At 45.3% G+C, this 24,439-nt stretch overlaps 1 protein-coding gene across 1 annotated transcript in view; it reads left to right on the top strand.

Moving 5' to 3' along the window:
- The window catches only part of LOC115316186 (neprilysin-1-like), a 150,010-nt gene that overhangs the window by 66,319 nt on the left and 59,252 nt on the right, over positions 1-24,439 (top strand). Inside the window, exons 2-5 of the mRNA XM_040206966.1 lie at positions 4,095-4,154; positions 4,234-4,395; positions 20,145-20,234; positions 20,450-20,658. Coding sequence (XP_040062900.1) covers positions 4,095-4,154; positions 4,234-4,395; positions 20,145-20,234; positions 20,450-20,658 — 521 coding nt within the window. The remainder of the gene's footprint in view (positions 1-4,094; positions 4,155-4,233; positions 4,396-20,144; positions 20,235-20,449; positions 20,659-24,439) is intronic.

Below are 24,439 nucleotides of genomic sequence, written 5' to 3'. Positions count from 1 at the left end.
GAATTTAGTGGAAATAATTCTGCCGGCTGTTTGGAGAATAGACACTACCTAAAACTCACCCCCGGTTCTTGTTTGCTTAGTAATCTTCTCAGTTGTGCAACAGCTTCTTTGTACCTCTTCCCATACCACGGATTGCTTGCAAGTTTGTACTTGTTTACGAAATAAACTGTCTAATAAACTTCTATGAAATTAGAAAACAATCCCGTGTGTCCGTTTACCTGCCTTTTTGCAATACCACCGGGACGCATACATTTTTTAAGGTTTTCCTTGATGTCTTAAATAGGTTTATGAAGTTAGTTATCAAGCGGGTGCATAAAGTGGTGTGACCATGCACCTTTGAATCGGGTGCACCTGTGCCGAATCTAGTGTGTGTAGAAAGAGGTGTAACACTGCACTATTGAACGGGGTGCTCCTGTGTTCCCTTTGAGAGCAGTAGGTGTAGAAAGGGGAGTAATGGTACACTATTGAGCGGGGTGCATCTGTGTTCCCTTTGAGTGAGGCGGGTTTATGAAGCGGTGCAATGGTACACCTTCGAACGGGGTGCATTTGTGTTCCCTTTCACTTCATTGGGTGTAGAAAGAGGTTTAGCCGTACACCGTTGAATGGGGTGCACCTGTGTTCCCTTCGAGTGAGATTTCTGTAGAAAAAGGTGTACATGTGCACCACACCAACGGGTGTACACATACTCCCATATTTGGGGTGTACCAGTGTTGTACACGTTCCTCAAAAAAAGGAACGAAAGCTCGTTCCTCGTTCCTTCTGACTTTGGAACGCGTTCCCGTTACAAGTTATATCTGTGAAAAAGGAACTCGTTCCCGTTACAGTGTAAAAATAGAACGTATCGTTACATATACGTTACATTTGCATTTTTCTAATTACCATATTTAGTTAAATCAAGCAAAGATTGTTTTCTTCTTTTTTTATCTATCCCATCAACACGCAACATACGAGTTTGTATGTCGCGATGGAAGGGCACCAGAAGAAGAAAACAAGCGGAAGCAGGGTTTTATTTGTTGATATATTCAAGTTAAAAATCTCAGCTTTGAACCATATTCATGTTTCTAGTGGACGATTGAGACGAGCCAACTGTAACCACATTGCACGAGCGTTTAACAACTTCACATGTTTCAATTCAACGAAGTCCCTTGTTAGAGCTTAACAACAGTTGCTTCTCGGTGTTGCTGTCCGCAAGATGAGCAAGTGCAGGAGAGGGTAGGGCTTTTTGAAGGGCAGTCTTGAAAACTACGAATACTTCTTTGTGAAGGTTGGATTTGTTGTTCAGTTTGTAGGTGGGGGACAAGAGAAGGAATAAAGGTTATTTGTTTGTGTATCTTTTAAGTGACCAAAGTTCGGGATACAAGGGTGTGTTCAATGCTTGGCAATCTGTGATCTTGTTGTAAGTGTAGGTCTCGTTATGGAAGTTCAGAAATGGCTGTATGAGGATTCGTGTATGTTGTAGGTGTATGAGGATTCGTGGAACCAAACAAAAAAGCTGAGTTTGAAATGACCCTCTTTCTTTGTCTCTTCCTACGACTAAAAGTTTTGCTTTTTGTGCCGCAGTTTCGGGCACTCAAGATAGAATCAATGACCACCAGCTTTCCTGTACCCGAAACTGTTAGCGAGCGAGGACCACCCAAAATAATCTATAAGATTAGCAGCCAAAAAGTTAACGAGATCCTGCACTTCGCAAAGATATGGTTTTTGTACTGTCAAAATTTCCCTGTTATAAATAAAATAAGAATTACCCCACAGGACGAAAAAAAGGAACGCCGTTACTCTTTCCGTTCCAGTAAAAATGTAACGCGTTCCCGTTCCAGTTCCAGCGATGCAAAATGGAACGGTGGCGTTCTTTCGTTCCTCCTAAAAGGAACGCGTTCCAGGAACGCTGTTCTCTGGAACGCCGTTCCGTACAACACTGGGGTGTACAAGCGTTCCCCCAAAGGGTGTAGTATATGTGACAAGCACTTACACCCCCTATGGGTGTACCCCATGACACCCTTCTTTTTTAGAGTGCATGGTTTGCTGCGTGGTGTCCTTAAGTTAAGACAGAAAAAGCTTTTTGCAGCTGGCAGATAGATGGCAGCACTTACCTGCCGTCTCCCGAACCAGTATACTACGTACTTCACCTCTACTCGTAGCACTGCCAAGTACCAGTTCGTAAAAGTAAATAGTTTTTTATCTGCCAAGATTTTCCCTAACGTGGAAACAAAGGTAATTTTCAGGTTGTTCTAGCCATTAAGGAAATATTAGCAAGCAAAATTTAGAAATTATTTCTCTCCATTCGTTTTGTTTACGCTCATTATATCTGTCCTCAAATGGGAACACAATGCAGGCAACCCTGCCCTCTTTTGGCTAGAGCGCTTTCGACTTTGCCCGCAAAACACGCTAACTCGTTAACTTGCGAGTTTTGTCTCGATATGGATACTTACAGCGGAATGAAAGCGTCTAAACAAAAGTTTGAATGACTCTGAAGACAGCCTTGAAGTCAGCAGTGCTGAAGAAGGGCAGGGTGCAGAGGATGTCGTCTGTGATGTTTGTGAGACGGGTGACGCAGCTGTAGAGGGTTGCGATCTCCCACTCTCCCCCGAGTACTTTGTAGGATTTCATACATTGGCAGCATTAACTTACCCGCAATAAATATCGCGAAGAAGTGTTTGCCTGAATAACAGCTAACACTTCAAAATAATAAAACTCCTGGAGTACCTCCCTTGGAAGCATGGAAGCTTCAGCTGCCCCTGCCCTCCTTTGAAATTCACGAGTTAATAGCTGTGGCTGTTATAAACCCTACCCTCCCTTCCTCTAACAAGCACACAATAGTTTGGTTCAAACTGGAGAATTAAGTAGCTTCTTTCGTTGTAACCAGAGGTATCATAACCCGTCGTCATGAACAAACCTTGTTGAGCGAAAACGTAAACCTTTTTTTGTCAGTATTCCGAAATTTCAAAGGAAACTAATGTGGCAACTCCTGGACCACTGACCCGGTGCTCTTATAAAATATATTTGAGATATTTTTCGGATGGATAAAAAAAAACACGAATGCCTCGTTATATGCTAGAAAGGACAAATTTGGATTAGAAACTTAAGCGAAACCAAGCTGAAACAGCAACGCAGCCGCGTGCACGTTGAAAGAAAAAGCAACCAAATTAAAACAACTTAATAGTGGGCAGGGTGTCAGCGCCCTCTATCCGCCGATTATGCAAGTACTGAGATGAAAAGTTATTCCACTTATGGAAAACACCGTTTTGAAACAAAAATCTAGACGGCGCTTCAAACTACAGAAGACTACGGAAGAGGGCCGGAAGGGGATAAAGGAAGTATTTCGTCCCTCCATCTCCCGTGGAACTCCCGCGGATGGGCACGACGGTGACACAACGCCGCACAAGCCCATATTGACCGACGTTTTGCCCTTTCTTCAATGCCAGCATCCTTCGCGGAGGAAGGCCTATAGACCCCCCCTTTCCCACTCCGGGGATGATGGTGACTCGCTACCACAGTTACAATGCAGCTTTGATGGTTAGTCACCACAAGGCGATCTGACGACGTCAGATTATTTAATGGTCACGTGGTCGCAGGAATGACACGCTCTCTGTGGTTTTTTTCTTCTTTTACATTTTTTTTAGTATAACAGATATCATACTGAAACTGCAGCGATGGCGCATTCTACACACCGGCCACAAATTTGTAATAACATGTTCCAGTCAAAGCGAGTATTTCCAAAAGTAATAATTTTTAAGTAATTAACTTCTTAATTATCACTTTCCAATTCCCACATGACGTACTCCCCGGATCCTCATCTCGAGTAATAAATTCTTAATTTTAATTGCTCTTTCAAGCATATACAGTCAGTCCTTCGTAAAACTTCCTGTAGATCTAGACGTTTCGAAGTGCGACTCCTGGTCGCCGCCATCTTGCTGATGATATGGGAAGATCATCTGATAGCCAAGCGCTTCTGGGGCGTACCCACGGTTTTCAGCCCAGCGCCCAAGCAAAGCGTTTTTATTCATGCCAGACCAGCTTTTGAAGAACGGCTGCTTGCAAACATCTGTAGCACTAGACATTTTCTCTGAATAAACTGCTCTACTTCAATATTGCAGATCCCGTGAATCCTGATCCCCATGACAATGTCTGCAACACGCCTGAGTGTCGAGAGATGGGTAAGAGCGGACTTGCTTCGTGCCGCGGGATAATTCCTCCATATTTATAGTACCTGAAATGTATTTTATACTTTTACAGGCATAATGCTTACCCATGCAATTGACAGAAATAGAAATCCATGTGATGATTTTTATGATTACGTGTGCAAAAATTGGAAGCAAAACAACACCATTCCGCCATATTTGCCTAGCTATGGACATATATGGTCTATACGAGAGGAACTGTCCAAGAGACTTAAAGGTAATTTTGATATTTAACACTGCTGTATTTGTGTGACTAAAGTGGAAGAAGTTGCTACTATTATATTTAACTTATAGCTAGAATTGCTATAAATCTTAATAATAAATGTACAACTTATTGTTTGAAAGTTAAATGAAAACTCGTATGATGTCTCAAGTATTCTCACTATTGCTCTCGGCGTCTTAGATTTTACCCATGCTTCGACGGCGTTCGAATTTGTTTTGAGTATTTATTTTGTGATTTTGCAGTCGGCATCAAAGCATGCCTGCATCAAGCAAGTCCTGACGTGCCCCATTTTGCGACCCTCCCTAAATGTGGCCTATGCAAAGCAGCAGAGGGAAATTAGCTACATTGTCCACCCTCCTTTGACCTCGTCTTCTGATAACCCACCACACTTTCTTTTGTGTCTTCGTGTGGCTGTGAACCAGTGCGAAGGCTGCTTCTAGCAAATCAGAGCGGTGGTGCGAAACACGTGACCGCTCTTCGTAGGGCAAAAACGCTTGGACGAAAATTTATCACGTGACTTGCTCTGACACACTGATGGGGTCACTGGGCAGTAGTCTTTGCCGTATTCCAAGTTACGGTGGGCTGTAGTGCCACGCAGGTCCGGTTTGCGCCCGTCAGGCGTCAGTGTTCTCCTGTTTTTCGAGGGTTGCAGTCGCAGCGGTGATTTTTTGTCTTGAACGGCCGGAATACGTCCATACTAACTTTTTGGTAAATTTCGTCGGAGTTCATGGAATTACTCTGCTGTGTTGTTGGACGCGTTTCAACAAAAAGCTGCTCATCGGCGGTCGCGAGACTTCCGCTGAACGTGATCGACCGCCTTCAACCTCGACATTGTGTTTGCGTTCTTCTGTGCTGTCCGAATCGGATTGCGCATCTATCACGACAGAGAGCCGCTTATCGGCGACTGGGAGACTTCCGTTGGATGTAAGCGGCCGTTTCATCACCGACGTTGTGTTTGTGAATCGTTCTGTGCTGCCCGAATCAGATTATGCATCTATCACGAATTGCGTGAGATCGCTATTTTATTGGTAAGTACTCTGGAAGTATTCTCCTGATAGTAGTACTGCTTCCGTATCAATAAACAAGTTTACCGTTCACAAACATGAACTGCCGCTTACGCTCCAAGCAACTCCCGGTCGTTCCGCCTTTGCCAGCCTGTCGAGTTTGGCTTACGTCACCAGAGCTAGAAAGCATTAAAGTAGGTTTAGGCGAAGGAAAGCCTTATTAAAAGTTTGAGTGCATTTATTTTAAGCCTTTAAGAATTTTGCAGCTTTGTCACGAAAACTTAACATGAGGTCACAAATGCTCGCGTTTGAGGTTTGGAATTGGTTTGTCGTGAATTCGCGACAAAAAAAAAAAGTAAAACCCACGCACGTTTTTTTTTTTTTTTTTTTCAGGCTAAAGAAATAAAGTGGTGCATATGTTTCGACTCGTCAGCAATCAATTCTCCGTTAATACTTTTTTATGAAGTGCTGCGGGGGTCTGTGCCCTATTCTGTGGATGGCGGAGTGCAGCCTGTGCGTTGACCCAGCAATAAGGCTGCGGGACGCCTTGTAGCAGGAAACTGTAATTCTCGGTAACATCTATAAGCAGGATTGCCTCATCTTCACTTAGCTGTGCTTTTATTTCTCGCAAGTAGCGGGCTTGCTGGTTACTCATAAAGTGGCAACCTTTTATTTTCTTCAACGTATCCAAAAAAAAAAATTCACCGAATTCCTCAGTAGTTAACAGAATTGTTTCAAACATGCCACCGAGACCGCTCATCCACTGCTTAACTTGAACATGGTAGACCTGATTGGTGTTAAGGTCATAATTTTTCTGGGGCAACGTTACAATGTATTCGGTACTGCGGCAGACGTCGCACTTGTCAAATATTACAATCCTCTTCATAAACTTGACCCACTGCAGTCGCTAATAATTCTTCAGTGTTCTGATTGAGTTTACTGGTGTGTAACATCAGCTTCAAGGTTTGGCGCTGCACGCAAATGCGAACAATGTGCTTCCCACTTCCCCGGCTAAAACACAGCTTCGAGGGCGCGTGTGCTGGCACGCGCCCTCGAAGTGGAAGATCCACAGTTTAGGCTTGAGCCTCTCTTCAATTCTTGGTGAAGCTCTTTTAGGTTCGTCAAAAGTAGCGGCTTCTGACAGCCGTGCAGTATATCTTTTGTACCATGGGAGGCAGTAGGGAACTGAGTAGTCCTCGAAAACTTTCTGACAGAAGACTTTAGGTCTTCACTCAAAGGGTGACCAATTTTATGATGTAGAGTGCATAGTGTTTCACGCTCTTGTTTGATATTTATGGCCTCGCGCACCTGCTGCTGGCCGGACTCCCCAAAAGACTGCGTTTTTTTTTTTTTTTCACAAGACCAGGAACGGGGGGCTAGTGTTAACAACTCAACGCTTATTAACTTCACATAATCGAAGAACACAAAATTATTTTCTGTGTGTCTCGCGATGTAGATGCCTGGTCAATGCCAAGAGACTGGAAGAGTGTTTATCTGCTTTTTGCTGAAGCCTGTATACTTTCTTCCTCACGTAGGATTCTCGCCTCCATTGTGCTTTCTTTCTTTTATGGGGTTCTCACCAACCGCTGCCGGGACTTCGTCAATTTTTGGCAAACGCTGGCACTTCCGAGTCACTTTCATCGGATTGAGGAACACATTTGCCGGCTGTTTTCCTTTCGGATGTTCCCGGATGATACAGAAACCTTTTGGACATTTGGCAGAGCTTTTTTTTTTTTTTCTGGAAATAAATTAAGAGTAGGATGGGCGTCTGCAAGTCTCAGTGTTAAAACAAACGATCCTCGTCCATTTATCACCGGGTAAAGGAAAGGGTTGCAGCACCATTCAGAAGCCACCTCGGACGTGTACTTCTCCACGTAAACACGGAAGTGATGGCCATATACTGTGGAATTGTGATCCGTCGAGCTCCTAGAACTCAATGTGAGGAGGCGCCGGTCTACTTCGCTGAGGTCTCCCACAATGCTATGGACTTTCCTCTATTCTCAATAGTTTTGTAACAACCGCCTGATCCAAAAGAGCACTGAGAAAGTTCGCTGCGTAAAAAAGGGCAAGTTACAATAGCGTGAAGAAAATTCAAGCTGCAGTTGTCTGGTTTCACTCATACCATTGAGAAACTCGACAATACTAAAACCAAAAGCGTGCAAAAAAATAGCACAGGCAAAGATGTATTCTAACGGAGAAGTGCTAGTTTCAATTTACGTCTTTGAACCATATCGAGCATATTAGCGCAAACCAGGAACAGCGATGATAGCACTAGCTCTCACGCAAAAAGAGCAGACCAAGTACGTTAACACTTACTTCTGACTGAAGGCACTGAAACAATTGGATGGCTGCCAGGCTGCAGAATGGCCCATTTTCTTCAAATTGTAAAAGCTTAGTGCTTTTGTGGAAGCTTATGCATTTCATGCAAAATATGTTACTAGGTAGGCATCAATCGTTCGGCCTCCGTCGCGATAAGATAATACCCGTCGCCAACATGCTGTGCAGAAAAGTAGCCGCATTGAACCACTCAATGCGATGTCGCGGATGCTGAACTTCAAAAAAATATTTCCTTACTTAAAAAAACATATTCCCCCGATTTAACTTCGTAAATAATAAGTTGCAAAGGTGTACTCACGTTTGAGTGGACTGGTATATTTTTACTTGGACCACCTTGATGGCTGAACTGTAGCCAAAACGCAGTTTTAATCTACTTTACGCTCTAATATCAGAGAGATGTTTTAAGGCGAAAGCTTTAGCTGCCCCATGGAGGAAACCGGCGTTATCAGCTTTTGAAGCCGCGCCAGACGGCACCTAAATTTCCCTGTATCATGGAGCGAAGTCTGTTGTCTATAGCAGCCACCCCAATTGGCTGGCGTGCGTCGTAGTTTAAAAGAACGCCACCCCATAAAGAATCCCTCTCCAAGGTGGCGCAGCGGCCCAGCCGCCGGTAAGAGGGTGCTCCCTTCCGCAGAGCCAGCAGAGCCTGCACGGGCAGACTCCGGAGAAGTCGCACGGCCAAGCAAAGCGCGGAGCGCAGCTTATGGGAATACGCTACATATACAAATGCGTTCGTATTCCGAAAGGTTAGCAGACTTAAGTGTATTTGTAGGTTCGTTTTCTAAAGGTATGAAGGTACTGTATGCATAAAATATGCATGCAATACAGGTTTAAAACACTTCTTGGGTGATTATACACTAGGGTAAATTTAAAGTAAACTCTTCCGAATACGACACAACTTTAGCTTGTCCATATCGAATGAAAACGATACAAAAACAAATTTATTAATATTGAATTTGTCCTCATATTATGCACGCGTGCAAGCAAATTCAAAGAAAAATTGGGAATAGGTGTCTAATCATTTATGTGTTTTTTTCTTGTACCATAGGTGGCGCTTTTTTGTGTTATTCAAACAGTGCTGACATAAAAAAAAATTCACCACCACAAATATGTGCGGAAGTGATTACTCAGCAGACAATTCTGGTGTGACGTCAGAGAATCCTGGTGTGACTCCAGAATATCTGGTGTGCCCACCAGTGATGCAGATGTATCGAGCACACCAGCCTGGTGTGCCCACCAGAAATGCTGGTGTACCTGCAGATCAGCCTGATGGGTACACCAAGAGGGTCTGGTGTCACACCACAAGGACTCATGCGCCGACCAGGCAGCCTGGTGTGCACACCTCGCAGTTTGATGTGACACCAGAGTTGTGTTTTTGTTGACTTTTCCCCCCGTCCGCGCGCGTGTTTTCTATTAGTCTGTATGCCGCTCCGTCGCCCGACGGGGTGCCTTGTTTCCTCCCGTCTTGGTGGTCGCCGGAGACCCCGCGGCGGGCTCCTTTGTGCTCAAGAAGTGTTCCCCTTGTCCAGAGCACTTTCCCGGGCGGCCTTGAGCAGCTTGGGGCGCTCGCCGGCTCGCCTCTTCGAGGGTTTCTCTTTCCCTTTCCGCCGGTATTCTCGTTTAAGGTTGAGAAAGTAAAGAAGTCTTCTTTGTGAGTCGAAGCCGAAAAGATGTGTTGGTGCGCTTTCCTTACTTCCGACGAGCTTGGTTGGGTAGCAAAGCAACAAAGGAAGCTAGTAATTATTACAATTTTTGGGGCCGAAATGCCTACTACGAGCGAGGAAGGCGTCGACTGCCTGAAGCGAAAGAGGATTGCCCTGCGAGCCGCCACAAAAAAGATCATCAACGAGATTGGCGTCTGCTGGCCACGGATCCAACCGACATCGGTGAGCTCGAAGAAACATTTGATATTCTTCTACTTAAGGAGGCTTCCCTGAAACAGCTGGACAAGGAAATCGAGCTATCTGTCGAATATGATGCCTTAGAAGAGGAAATTTCTAGTGCGGAGGGGTACGCAGAACGGATCAGCGTAACTAAGATACGAGTCAACCGCAAGCTGAAAGGTCGAGAATCGCGGAAAGACAGGGAGTCCGGTTCTTCGACGCAGGGCAGTGGCTCCGGACAAACTCCGGTTGATCGCGGCCAACTGCCTACAACAGTAAAGCTTCCGAAGCTTTACTGTTGTGCTTTTTGCTTTTTTGAATAAAGTAATTATGGCAGCAGCGTTGTTGTCAAACTTATCATTGTACCCTTTTTTTGTGAGTAAAGCAACACCCAGTCAACAGGTGGTCTGGTATCACATTACAACAAAACCTGATGCACCGCCAGAACACCAGATTTCTGGTGTAACATTAGAACACCAGATTTCTGGTGTCATATCCACATATCAGATTTCTGGTGTCACACCAGAACACCGGATTTCTGATGTCACACCACAAAATGTCCCAAATCACATCTGTAAAAAAGTCTGGTGTAACATCAAGTCACACCAGCCCTCGAGGTGGTGTATTTTTCCTGAACGTTTTTTTTTTATTTTTTTTTTTAAATCGGCGAGGGTCGAGCGTCACGCCTGGGACGTTCGGCACGGAATGACCCTTTGTGCAGACGACGGCTACGCGGGAATACCGTTGTTTACCTGCCCGTCAGACCGCGGACGGCTGCTCCGTTCCCCGGCGAGCAATACGAAGACCTCGAAGACTGGATCGACCAGTACGAACGCGTTGCCCGCCACAATGACTGTACTGACGAGCAGCGCTTGCACAACGTCTATTTTTCGCTTGAGGGGACTGCCAAGCACTGGTACGAAAATCAAGTGTCCTCTTTGACATTGTGGGACATTCTCAAGAGCGAGCAGAAGGACACACTTATCAACCACTACCACCGAGAGAGAGCCGAGGATTTACTGCAAACCAGAATCTAGGCCCCCAACGAGAACGTCATCGGCTTCGTGGAGGACGTTCTGCGCCTGACCACCCGCGCCGACCTTCGGGCTACAGAGAAGCTACGAATCCTCATGGGGGGCGTGAGAGATAACATCTTCGGCGACCTTGTCCGCAGCCCTCCGACTATAGTCCAAGATTTTGTGACCGAGGTAACGAACATCGAGCTTGCCCTGCAAGCCCGAGTCACTCACTACCAGCGACTACCCGGCCTCGCTGCCTTTGAGCTGCGACCTTGGCTGCAGCATCCCAGGCACTCGGCAGATCATTTGTGACGTGGTTCGGAAAGCTACTACCTGCCGTCAACCGACCAGCTTCGCCCCCCCTCGCCGAGGCCGCGAGGGGAGAAGTCCAGAGAGCCATCCAACCAGGGGCTGCCGTCGTCGTGGCAGCCCCCGAGAAACTAATGTTGACTTACACCGCAGTGGGCCAACGGCCACAGTCTCCTTTTCGCAACTACGTCGTGCCGCCCCGACCTCACTCTCCTGCGCCGCAGCACGACCGACGCCGCGACGACTCGGACCAGTACGCCTGCTAGGAGCCCCGCGCACCCCGGAAGGCCGACGTGTGGCGAACACCCGAACGACGCCCTCTGTGCTTCCATTGCGGGGAAGCGGGCCTTAGCAAAAAAGGCCGTACTTGAAACGAAGTTGAAATATATTGAATACGAATATTCATTTTGCATTCATTCTGTATTATTTTGTCCACACTCGAAATATGCGCGTAAGGTATTCAAAATATATCATAAATATTAATCAGAAAAGATTTGGGATATACCAAAAATATAATTCGTTCCCCCTCAAGATGCCATTTGTGTATTAAAAACCGGCTACACATTTTTTTGGGGGATTTCGTTAGTAAATAGTGCCCCCTTGGTAATTAAAGGCACTACTAAATACATACAAATGAATTAGAAACAAAAACAAACACCATGACGCACTGAACAACTGAATCACAGTCCCGTTGACTGCTTTAGAGCCTTATATAGCCTACATATTAGGTAATCATTTGGCCGGTGACCACCTCTGCACTTACTAAGGTTCCAAGTATTCGATCTTCTCTTCGGGAGTCTGTCAAAGGGGAAACAGTGTATTGAAGTTTGTTGACGATATCTCTTACTAAAAAGCATGGGTATAACTAATACTAATTAGGCGACTGTACAAAAACGGCTCCTAGAAGAAATGTTATTGCTTCTCTGCATAGAACCACTCAAGACGAAGCGAGTCAAAGCAGTTTCTTCACTTTAAAATAGTTATATTATTTTTTTACTAGTGAACTATTTATTATGATCATTAACGCGACTATATTAAAGTTACTCACATCACGTAAAACGGTGAGAATATACATTCAGTCAACTAACAATGTGCAAACACAACCACGCCAAACATATCTGCTCACAACTCTGCTGAAGCTTTCCAGCATCGGCAAGTGTTGTGGTTGTAGTTTCCGAGCCCTGTTTGCGATTGGTGTGCAAGAAACGCACCAGGTGTGTTCTTGATGTAGAAAAGGAAACAATAACCTAAACTGGGCTGATTTATCAGTGCGATGCTGCACAACTGAATTGACAAACTAATCAAATGTTGTTTTTAGGCATTTCAGTGTACTCGACATCCGCTTGAAGTGAACTTCTGATAGGCGAGATTTTCGATACTTTGGTAGTTTGTCAAATTACCAAAGCATTGCAGTCAAAACATACTTAGGGTATAACACAACAGTGTTTAAGATTTCGAGGTATTTTAAGAGTATTGCGCACATATTTTTGATAGCTGCATTTTTATTAGGGTTGGAGTATATTTTGCGTGAAATAAATAAATATTTTAAGATATCTATGTGAACGGTATTTTGTATTGACTAATTTAGAATGTGCATATTTCAGAACGCATGGAACAAACTAAAATGTATTTTAAATAAAGTGATTTTAAAAAGATTTTCGGAAATATATTTTACTAATAAGTAAAAAAAAAGAAGTGTATATTTTCGGTCTATTTTTTGTGTACTTACAACTATCAACTGTACTTCAAATACACTCAAATCCGAATGTTGCATATTTGAAACGTCTTAGTTTTCGCTAAGGGAGACCACACCTACCGCCGATGCACCGACGACTCGGGCTGCGCGGGTTCACCCGAACGACCCGCGCTCCCGTTAGGGGGAACGCCCTAAGGAGATCGACGAGTACCTGCGACGACCTCAGTCCCCCGAGCCTGCGTCCCACCGAGTGTTCCGGTCGCCGTCGCCGCGACGTCCGGCTTCGCCGATGCAACGACCCCGACGTGAAAGCCTGTCGTCCCTCGCTCCTTGCCGGGGAAATTAGGCGCGGTAACCCCTGGAGGTGGAGTTCCCGAAGACGGCTGACGAAAAGAGCCTCCAAAAACGACTGAAGCGCTCCCACTCTCTCTACGCTACGCATCACAACGACGCCCTCGCATCGGTGTGCAACAACCTAAACGTCATTATCCACGGCCACGATGCATCGACACTTTTGGACACCGGAGGAGGCTACTCAGTCTTGAGTGGGAAACTCTTTCGCCGCCTGCGAAAAGTGACAACGCCGTGGGAAAGCCCTCAAATACAAACCGCCGGAGGGCACCTCGTCACACCAGTCGGGCCATGCAGCGCTCGCGTCGTGATCCATGATGAGACGTGCCCTGTTAAGTTCGTCGTTCAGCAAGACTGTGCAAGGGACGTTATTGTCGGAATGGACTTTATCTGCGAGTACGGCGCCGTCATCGACATCGGAGCAAACCGGTTGACGCTATGAAAACCTGTTTCACCACCAGAGATACCCAAGGCGACGACATCCGCGGTCCGAGACCTCGCTAGCCACGTAAACTTATCAATGCGGTCGAGTCTTTTCGTGCCCATCGGGATCACCAAAGCTTTCTTCGGCGAAGTTCTGCTCGAGGGAAGCCTCCTGTTGCTTCTAGGATGAGGAATACGCGTCGCAAAAGGAGTAGTTGAACTTCAGGATGGTCGCGCTGTGGTCCTTTCACAAACCTCCGAAACGAAAGGCAACACCTCACGAAAGGTGCAGCCGCGGGCCACGTCGAGGAACTCCGAAATTCCGTTTAAATCGCCGTGGTTACTGACGAATCCTCGCAACCTCAGAAAGACTGTACGTCGCCAGCGCAGCTCGGCATTGACCCTAAGTTTCCGGAGCCGAAACGATTGCAGCTGATTATCCTCCTCGCCGAATACCACGATTGCTTTGCGACGTCATCGAAGGTCCGCTAAACCGCCGTAGCAAAGCATCGCATCGTTACCGAGGACGACCCGCGCCCTATGCATCGATCGCCGTACAGAGTCTTCGGTAAAGAAAGGGAGGTGATCCAGGAGCAAGCACAAGAGATGCTGAACGACGCTATAATTCGTCCTTGAAGCAGTCCGTGGGCCTCTCTAGTCGTACTGGTTAAGAAGAAGGACGGAACGCTTAGGTTCTGCGTTGATTACCGGCAGCTGAACGCGGTGACGAAGAAAGATGTATGCCCACTGCCCTGCATTGACAACACGTTAGACCGGCTGCGCCACTCTCGACACTTCTCATCGATCAACCTGAAGAGTGGCTACTGGCATATCGAAGTCGACGAACGGGAATGAGAGTAGACAGATTTCGTCACGCAGGGTGCACTGTGCGAGTTAAAGGTGATGCCCCTAAGACTACGCACGGCGCCAGCAACTTTCCTGCGTGTCACGGACACAGTACTGGCAGGACTGAACTGGCGTATCTGTCTCGTCTACCTCGACGACGTCGTAGTGTTTTCCGCCGACTTCAACGAGCACTTGAGACGACTCCGATCTGATCTCCAAGCCATACGGACCGCCGGACTCACCCTTAAGACGTCAAAGTGTTGGTTCGCCTATGACGAACTGAAGTTCCTAGGTCACGGGGTTCGTAACGAAGGCGTTCGGCCAGACCCAGAGAAGATTCGCGCCGTCGCAGCATTTCCAGCGCCAGCAGACAAGAATTCCGTGCGAAGGTTCCTTGGACTGTGTGCCTATTATCGGCGCTTCGCTCGGGGTGTCGAAGGATTCCCGCACCGCTAACAAACCTCAAGAAGGACGTCGATAACTTCGAATGGGCCGAGGAGCAGCAGCACGCATTCGACGAGCTCAAGCTACGACTCCAGACTCCTCCGGTTCTTGAACAGTTCGATCAGGATGCGGAAACCGAGACTCACACGGACGCAAGTAACACAGGACTTGGCGCGGTACTGGTTCAAGTGCAAGAATGCACCGAGCGAGTCATCGCCTACGCCAGTCGGGCACATTCCAAGGCGGAAAAAAATTACTCCACGACTGACAAAGAACGCCTTACGGTCATCCGGGCAATCACGAAGTTTCGTCCGTACTTGTACGGGAGCCCGTTCCGCGTAGTCACAGACTACCATTCGCTCTGCTTCTTGCGAACCTCAAGGACCCGTCAGGACGCCTCGCTCGGTGGAATCTCCGACTACAAGTGTATAACATGACTGTGGTCTACAAATCAGACCGCAAGCACAGCGACACCAACGGCCTCTCCAGACCCCCGTTGAAATACTTAACGGCAGCAGCGACCACGACGACGACGGGTGCTTCCTAGACGTAGTGAACACCGACGACATGGCACGACGTCAACGAGGCGATCCTGAGCTCCGCGAACTATTAGAGCACCTGAAAGCGCGCGGGCCTACCATGCCACGCGTTTTCTCACGAGCCCTGCCGACCTTCGTTATTCAACAAGATGAAGTCTACAAAGAGGACTTCGGGGATAACAAGTCGCAATGGCTGCTGGTAATCCCGACCGACCTTTGAGAGATCTTTCAAGCCTGCCACGATGACCTGACGTCCGGGCACCTCGGTTACAGCTGGACGCTGGCCCGTATTCGTGAAAAGTATTAGTGGCCTCTGCTCCCCAAAACTGTCCGCTTATACCCACGATCATGCCACAAGTGCCAGCGACGCAACAAACCCCCGGCAAGGCTGGCCGGCCTTCTGCAGCCAATTCCTCCGCCAACTGCACCCTTCCAGCAGATCGGAATGCATCTACTTGGCCCTTTTTCGCCGTCAACGTCGGGAAACCGGTGGATAATCGTCGTCACAAATTATCTCGCGCGGTACGCCAAAACGAATGCCCTTCCTTCAGGGACGGCTGTGGAAGTCGCCAAGTTTTTCATTGAGTCCATCGTCCTCCGGCAGGGCGCTCCCGAAGTTCTGATCTCAGACCATGGATCATCGAGGTCGACGTGCAGCACAAGACATGGGACGAGGTGTTGCCGTACGTCACATTTGTCTTCAGCATGGCCGTGCAAGAGGACACCGGGGTGACACCCTTTAAACTGGCTCATGTTCGCAAAGTAAGGACAATGCTGGACGCGATGTTGCCCCACGAACCGGCTGTCGACGGAAGCGACAACGCCTTGTAGTTGTGCAGCGGGCAGAAGTCCGTCAGCTCCCCAGACTCCAGATTAAAGCCTAAAAACATGTTGACACTTGCCCCTACAACCTTCGTCGTTGAGACGTCCACTTCCAGGCCGGAGACAGGGTCCGGTTCTGGACACCAATTCGCCGCCGTGGTCTCAGTGAGAGACCCCTGGAACAGTATTACGAACCCTACAAGGTACTTTGTCGACTTGTAGATCTGTACTACGAGGTGATGCCCGATGGAACAAGTACATCATCACGCCGCCCACCGCGACTTGAAGTCGTCCACGTCGTGTGCCTGAAGCCGTACTACGCTCAATAGGAATCTGGGCATTTTGTGTTCCAAATGAGTCTTTAGTTTGCCATTCTTTTTATTTGCTTTGTTTTATTTCGTGTTGCATCGGGGCGATGCACTTTTTTAAGTGGGGAGTAATGGCGCGAGCGCAGCTGGTCAAGCAGGCGGCGCGGCCGTGGCCTAAAGGTTATCGTCCTTGCCTTCCACGCAAAGAGTCAGGGTTCGATACCTGGGAGCAGTGTTGGGTAAAGTACATCTAAAAGGTAGTTCAAGTAAAGTACAAAGCAAATGAGACGTGATGACTTCAAGTAAACCAAGAAATACACTGGGTGCACTGTACTTTGAAGTAAAGTATTATAAATACAATGTACTTTAAAAGCAAAGTACAAGTATTTTAACACAATTTTTTTATGATATCCTTTAATTCTCATATACAGTGATTTTTGACTGGTATGCATTGCCCAGGGGTAGTCAAGGGTGTATGACCTAATTTCAAAAACAGCGGCGAATATTTGATAAATTCAAGTGGCCACAGAGTGGTTATTTTTATAAATGGAGGCCGAATTCAGAAATCCCTCTTCTGAAGTTGGCGCCACTTGTACTGGATTGTTGAGCCATTACGTCAGCCCCGTAGCTCCAGCAAGCAATCCTCTCAAAAAGAAGTGTCCCCTCTTTAATGAAAAAAAAAAGTGAGTGGGAAGTAAGCTGGTGATAATTAACCATAATTTGACACCTGAGATTGGGGTGCGAAAATATTCAGGAACTTTCAAGTCGAAGGAAGAGAAAAAAGAAAATGTCTCAAAAGATTGTGACGTTCTCCTCTGTTGTCTTTTTCTTCGACTTGAAAGTTTAATTGTTCCGCACCATAGTTTCAGGTGCTAGATTATGATTCATTTTGCTTTCCTAATAATTTAAACCTCCTCGCTTGCACTGACCGACCGAGAAGTAGCCTGAGTTCAAATAGCTACGGGGAAGCCTCCCCCAGAACAACCGGAGCGATGCATCGTCTGCTCACGTCTCTGGTGAAAGTAGAATATCCCACCCAGTATTTCTTCGGAGTTCACAAAGCATCATTTCTTGATACAAAATGAACAAAACCAAATTTGGAAAATTACTTTGAAGTCGGAAATTGTACTTTCCTCGGAAAATACCAGAAAAAATACTTTAAATGAAGTAGAAGAAGAACATACTCAGACAATGTACTTCAAGTAAAGTACAAGTTGCCTAAACCTACTTGAAGTAGTACTTCAAGTACAATGTACTTGAAGTACTTCCCAACACTGCCTGGGAGTGACGTGTCATTCATTGATTCTTGCAATTTCTGTCCTGGTAAATTCGAGAATCTTGTTGCTTGTTCGAGGTGCGAATGCTCTATGTGCCAAACCTTCTACGCCGATTGTTCCAGACTCCCACGCGTTTATATAAGGGGCTCCGCGTGCCGAGGCGCAGTCAGTCTCGCCCCAGCGTTTGACTCTGCTGTTATGCCGAATTCGACGCCCCTGACGGTCTGCTGTTATCTTCTGTTTCCTTTTAAAGCGCAGCTCTTAGGCGCCCGTTTCCGACTTGAGCGGCGTCGGCGTCGCCGTCGTCGTCACCACGCGGTGCATTATGGGTAAATTTCCCAGCTAAATCTAGAGAAAAATTTTCCCCGCTAAGTTTAGCGGAAAAAGTTTCCCCACTAAATTTAGCGAAAACGTTTCCCGCTAAATTTAGCGTAAAAAACTTCCCCGCTAAATTTACGCGCAAAAATTCGCCCGCTAAATTTAGAGGAAAATTTTCCCGCTAAATTTATCGGAAAATTTTCCCCGCTAAATTCACCGGAATATGTTTCCAGCTAGGTTTAGCGAAAAAAAATTCCGGATAAATTTAGTGGAAAAAATACCCCGCCAATTTTGGCGAAAAACTTTCCCCGCTAAATTTAGCGGAACGATTTCCCCGACCAATTTAGCGGAAACATTCCCCGCTAAATGTAGCCGGAAATTTTCCCCGCTAAGTTTAGCAAAAAACGTTCCCCGCTAACTTCAGCGGAAAATTAGGGAGTTTTCGTGGATCGTTTTCGCTATCCCGCAACACTCTACGCAACCAGCTACGCTAGCCGGAACTCTACAGTCGAGGCCATCGGCGCGCCGGCGCAGTAGCGGCTGCTTCATTGCGGAGGGCTTAGCGGAGGGGAAAACGCGGTCTGCAAAAACTCCCTATTATCCCCGCTAAATTTAGGGGAAGAAACTCTCCGCCAAATTTATCAAAATATTTTGCCCTAAATGGGAGGCGAACAGGAGAGAAGGACGGGTATAGCCTCCTCTCCATACCTTCCCCTACTCCTCCTCAAAACCTGCTCTTTAATTGGGCGTTACAGGGATTGTAAACGTCTTTCATTTTTTTTTTTTTTTTCTGGGCACAAGTTTGTTTTATTAAGCGGTTCAGTTTCCCGGTTATTCATTGTTTCCTCGCCTGTTCACTCGTGACAATATCTAAGCACGGTATAAGCACGCAGCACAGCTTAGAGGGCTGCGACCTCCACCTTCTGTACCTAAGCTGCATCAAGCGGCGTAAATATTGATTCGAAAGAAAATATTTTTGTGGAAAACGTTTTTTTTTAATATACATGTTCTTTAGAAATTTTTATTGCAGTGTCCCATTAAATCACGTGTAAAGCGCGGGAGTGCGCTAAAGTTACCATTCGAGCAGCCAGCACAAGGTTGGCGATGCAAAAATGCGAATGATATGAATTACAGCCGCGATTTCGCATCGCCAGTCTTGTCTTTGATCTTTTTTGTGCTTGTTTATTTTTTGGAGACTAAACAAAACTTCGCCATAGTGTTTATGATTGATTTAGAAATTCGTCAAATGTGCAAATCATTGACATGCATACACTATTTTTGACAACTTGTCATTTTCGAACCTATAGCAGAGTGGAATATAAAGTGCAATTAACAGCGGAGTTGACATTCGAATACAAATTTTGGGCTAAAGAGAAACGCCTGTCGAATTTCGACGTGGCGAAACAAGGCAGTCCCACGTCATATCATTGGGAAAGCATACACGTAAAATATTACGACGACATACCGCCGAAAAGTTTATTGAACCGGTCAACGAAGTCAGGGCGGCTCCAGGTTCACCAAAATCCGCCCAATCCGCGCGGCGCGAGTAACAGCGCATTGAACGCCACTGTGTGAACACAGCCAAGACTGCCCGGAACGTCAACCACTGGAAGAATTGTTTCGCCTGCTTCTTATTTTCGAGGCGCGGAGCGCGAGGGGAGAGAAGTAAAAGAGATAGTGGGGGGCGCGAATGTGCCCAGTCAGCAGCGCCATCGCGCCGTCCGCCGCTTTCGTTCATGACCTAGCTGACGTCTCCATAGCACATGATGTCGAGTAGTTGACGAGCAGTACCAATGTTGCCTGCCGCGGGAAGGTTTCGGTTCGCTTTGTGATTTTCGTTTAAACGAAATTTGCAAGAAAACTATTTAACTGTTCGGAAAATTATTGACATACCTGTTTATTAGTAGTTTTGATATTATAATCACCTGTAATCCCAGATTTTTTTGTTTTGGAATTGACAGGAGTTGCCCTTTAATACATTGAGCAATGACTGAAATTCTAAAAAGAGCATTTTGTAAATTATAGGCATAGGAACGAACAAAAGCTTCTAATTTAGCTTTTACGTTACGTGCTTACTGAAATTATACAAGCAGCATTTTGTATAAGACAGGTGCATGAACGAATAAAAGCTTCCAATTTAGACTTTATCTTATTATGCATCTTACAGATATTTTAAGCAATATGACCACATCAACATGTCAAGCTGAATCCCTCAATGACAAAATTGCAATGGCCTATCAATCGTGCATGAAGGAAGGTACGTATTTCGCATTAAAAGTATAAAAAAGCGAGGATTACAGAAAAGGCCGTTTTGTTAATGGCAGATATCTCTCTGCACATCCACATGTCTTAATGAGATCGCATTTTACTAATTATTTGTATCTCCTAATTTTAAAGGAAAGCTCCATTGGTAAACAAGCACACATTTTTGTTTCCGGCTTTCATTAATAATATATTCTGATATATTTTCAGATTTGTCCCTACCAGAGGAAGAAATAAGCCGGCTACGAAAAACCTTGAAGGAATTTGGCATCCCTAAATGGCCGCTGATACCTGGGTCAAATGAAACTTTAAACTGGAAAGAAATATACCGAAAAATACGAGTTGGAGCAGACATCTCGTTCATTTTTAGCGTTGATGTCTCACCTCATCTTTTTAACACGTCGCAGCTAGCCATTGACGTAAGTAGCGTCCTAAATATCACTCTTTGCTGTGTGATGTTAGCAATCTGAACCCGGATTTGAAAATGTGAGCTTGCATTAAGTAAAGCAACGCAATGCTGCTGTGCTTGACCTCATATTAACAAAATCGCCTGTGCTGATCGCCTCGTTAACTTACATGCCTGGCCTTAGCGATTATTGCCTACCATATGTTTTGTTAAACATTCCTGAACGCAATAAGTCCAATCACATGAAAACATTTTTTGACTATGCTAGGGCTGATTTTGATTCAATCAACAGAACTGCATAGGTTGTTTTCCGGATGGCTCAGTTGATGATAACTGGTGTTTCTTTAAAGAAAAAGTTATGTCACTCATGAAAGCACATGTTCCCCTTCGCGTGGTATCTTCACCAGAATCTTGATGGCACAGCGTGACACTGAAAAAGTTGTCAAATAAAAATAAACGATTTTTTCACGCAGCAAAACAATTGGACAATATACAACGCGGGAAAGCCTACGATTTTGCAGCTAGCTAATATGAGAAAGCAGTTGAAGAGGCAAAATTACATTCTTTAACAGTACGCTGCCGTGAATGTTACTTAACAATCCGCATCAATTTTGGAAAGTTATTTTCCCTCCTTCAATTCCTGGCGTAGTACTTAGGAATACCCATGAAGAGGAGGTGCCCATTGAACTGTGTTCTTTTGTGTTAAATGATGTGTTTTTAGATCTTTTTCATGCACGTAACCTCAAATTTCCAGTATTTAGAACTTATGCTTTTTTGCCCATGTTTCCTGTTATCATAGATTGCGATGGTATATGTAACATTATCGAAAAGTTTAAAACCAGTACGACAGCCGGCATTGATAATAATAATGCTAAGTTTTTGAAAAACACTAATATGTACTCATGCGTTATTTTATCTGAATTATTTTCGCAATCGCCTGTACAAGTAGAATTACCAAAAGGTTGGAAGGTGGGGAAGGTGATCCCTCTCCACAAAGGGGGCGATAAGCATAACCTTTTAAACTTTAGTCCTATTTCCTTAATGAGCATTCTTTGTAAAATCTTTGAGCACCTCATTTATACTAACATTTTCAATTTTCTAGACTCAAACTCCTTTTTAACTCAGCGCAACATGGATTTCGAAGGTTTTATTCATGTGAAACTCACCTCCTAACCTTTACTCATGACCTTCGCGTAACAATTGACTGGGGTTGCAGGACTGACTGCATATTTCTTGATTTCTCAAAAGCTTTCGACAAGGTTCCTCACGTGCTGCTTCTTCGTAAACTCCGTAAACTTAACATAGATCTTAATATAATCGGTTGGATATAATCGTTTCTATCAGACCGTTACCAATTTCTTCACGCTAACGGAACTAATTCTTCAACCTCACGTGTCAAGTCCGGTGTCCCACAAGGTTCCGTATTAGGTGCACTTTTATTTCTTATATATATTAACGATCTTCCCACGCATGTATCCTCTTCTAATGACCTATTCGCTGATGACTCTGTAATTTATAAAAAGAAATCATTAACGAATATGACATATCTGCTCTTCAGACCGATATTAATAACGTCAACCACTAGTGCGATAATTGGCTTATGGGACTTAACACCTTTAAATGTAGATCCATGAGAGTGTCCCGTCAAAATAACACTTGTCCCTCCTACCGTGTTTATAACTGCCCCTCGCTTTCTGTGTCAACCTATAAATATCTCGGTGTTCATATAACTAACGATGTCTCCTCGAACAATCATGTCGAATATATCACAAACAACGCTAATCGCTTATTAGGCTATCTCACAAGGAACTTTTCCCTTGTCCCTGTTTCACTTAAAGTTCTCCTATATAAAACTTTAGTGCGCACCAAACTTGAACATCCAGGCTCTATCTGGAACCCTGGCGTATACCTTGCATCATCCATTGAATCCATTCAAAATCGCTCCGCACGTTTTATACTTACTAACTATCACCGTACATCCAGCGTCACCTCCATGAAAGCGTCTCTATATTTGCCCAACTTCTCCTTTCGTAAAGAAATAGCTCGCGTCTGCTTATTTCGCAAGATTTATCACTCTTAACTCAGCATTTCTAACCTCATTATTTTCATAACCACCATACATATCGCCGCGCACCGATCATCAACTAAAAGTAGGAATCTCCTACTGCATCACCTCCACCTTTTATGCCTCCTTCCTACCCCTGACCTCTGTCGACTGGAATCGCCTTCCCGCATCCGTAGTCTCATTTACTGATGCTGCTGATCTTAAAACCGCCATCACTGATGTTCTCAATAATGATCCATTGCGATTCTGTACCTTGTGTTTGCTTTTTTTGCCTTTTGTTTTCATTGTTCACTTTATATTGATGTATAATTCCACTCTTCTCTTTAATGCCTTCAGGCCCTGAGAGTACAATAAATGAAATGAAATTGAATGAAATTAAATTAAATGAACTGTCACACTTGTTGAAACCAAAACGACTCAATAGAAATATGTGAAACCGCTAGGAGGTCTGGTAACACTGTGCGCGTTGCCATGCATGCAGCATCATGTTAGTTTCTGGCTCTTGGCACTCAGAAGGTAGTTGCACTCCCTCAGTGACTGAGATACAGAAACTTTATGATCAGCCAACCTAGACGAAGGACTAGGCCGGCGTTCTTTTTACTTTGATGGCACTTCATTTTACTTTCTTTTCCACGTGACGGTGCGAAGCGTCGTACTCTTTAGCGGTAAAACAATATTTCGCTCACCATCTTGGCTCTAAACCCATACATGCGAATCAAAGTTGGTTATCTTCTGGGGGCTGCTACTGGCGAAAGCCTCGATCCATGAAGATTTCTGAGTTCCTGTCAAACAAACTGCACCCTCGGTATTGTCTTGGAGGTGTCCCGAACAGCTCGAAGCAATTTCAGATAACTTCGAAATGAGTAGAATACAAATCGCGGACGTCGTGTCGGAATACGAGTATTTGCCTGATTCTTGTAGAAAGGCTGAATTTTGGTATCGGTTTTCTAATACGCGATTTCTTCAAACCTACAAAAAAAAATCCTTTGCAATACGAAACATTTTTATATCACCCACGAGAAAAACAACACGAGAGGCCACTTAATTAATTTGGTGCCACCGATCCACTCGGCGCCTTCAGCATCATGTCACGTTTGTGCTTCAGCCGATATCGAAGTTTTAGCTTCTGTGATGAAGCAAATCAAGTCATGTAGCCAAACTTTTTGTTCCTCAAGAGCGGCAGTAAAATCGCCTCTCTGCGACTGAGTTTAAAGCGAACAGACACACCGTCCCAACCTGTTATGGTTTCCTTCCTGCATACACAAATTCTAAATTCTTGTTTTCTTGCTTTTAAAAGTGTTGTTTTCTACAAATTCGGTTTATGATCGATTCACACAATGGATGGATCCACGGACGGAGTGATTACGTGGCGACACTTCTGCGGATCGTCCGACTTTCAAGCGCATAAACAAGAAGGAGACGACGAGCAGGCGACAGCGAGGGGGAACCGCTGTCGCCTGCTCGTCGCTAGCGCTAGTGTTTTGACACCTGAACACCCCCTGGCTACGCGCCTGAAGGACACGGGCATAAAATTTAGCAGGTGTTAACATTCAAACAATATATTGTACGTACCACACGACGCAGCGTTATCTAAAAATAATTTATTTGAGAAAAGGCTAAAATAACGCAGTCGCTTCTTCACGAACGGACGGATTCCAAGATGATTTCGTTTTGGGGCACGTTTTGGTGAGAGTTTCCTTTCTTCACACCGGCACCAAGGCAAAGGAAC

The sequence above is a fragment of the Ixodes scapularis genome, unplaced genomic scaffold (assembly GCF_016920785.2).
Source record: "Ixodes scapularis isolate PalLabHiFi unplaced genomic scaffold, ASM1692078v2 PGA_scaffold1__304_contigs__length_218370807, whole genome shotgun sequence".
In the NCBI taxonomy this organism is placed as follows: domain Eukaryota; kingdom Metazoa; phylum Arthropoda; class Arachnida; order Ixodida; family Ixodidae; genus Ixodes; species Ixodes scapularis.
This window is presented reverse-complemented; position numbering and strand designations above follow the sequence as displayed.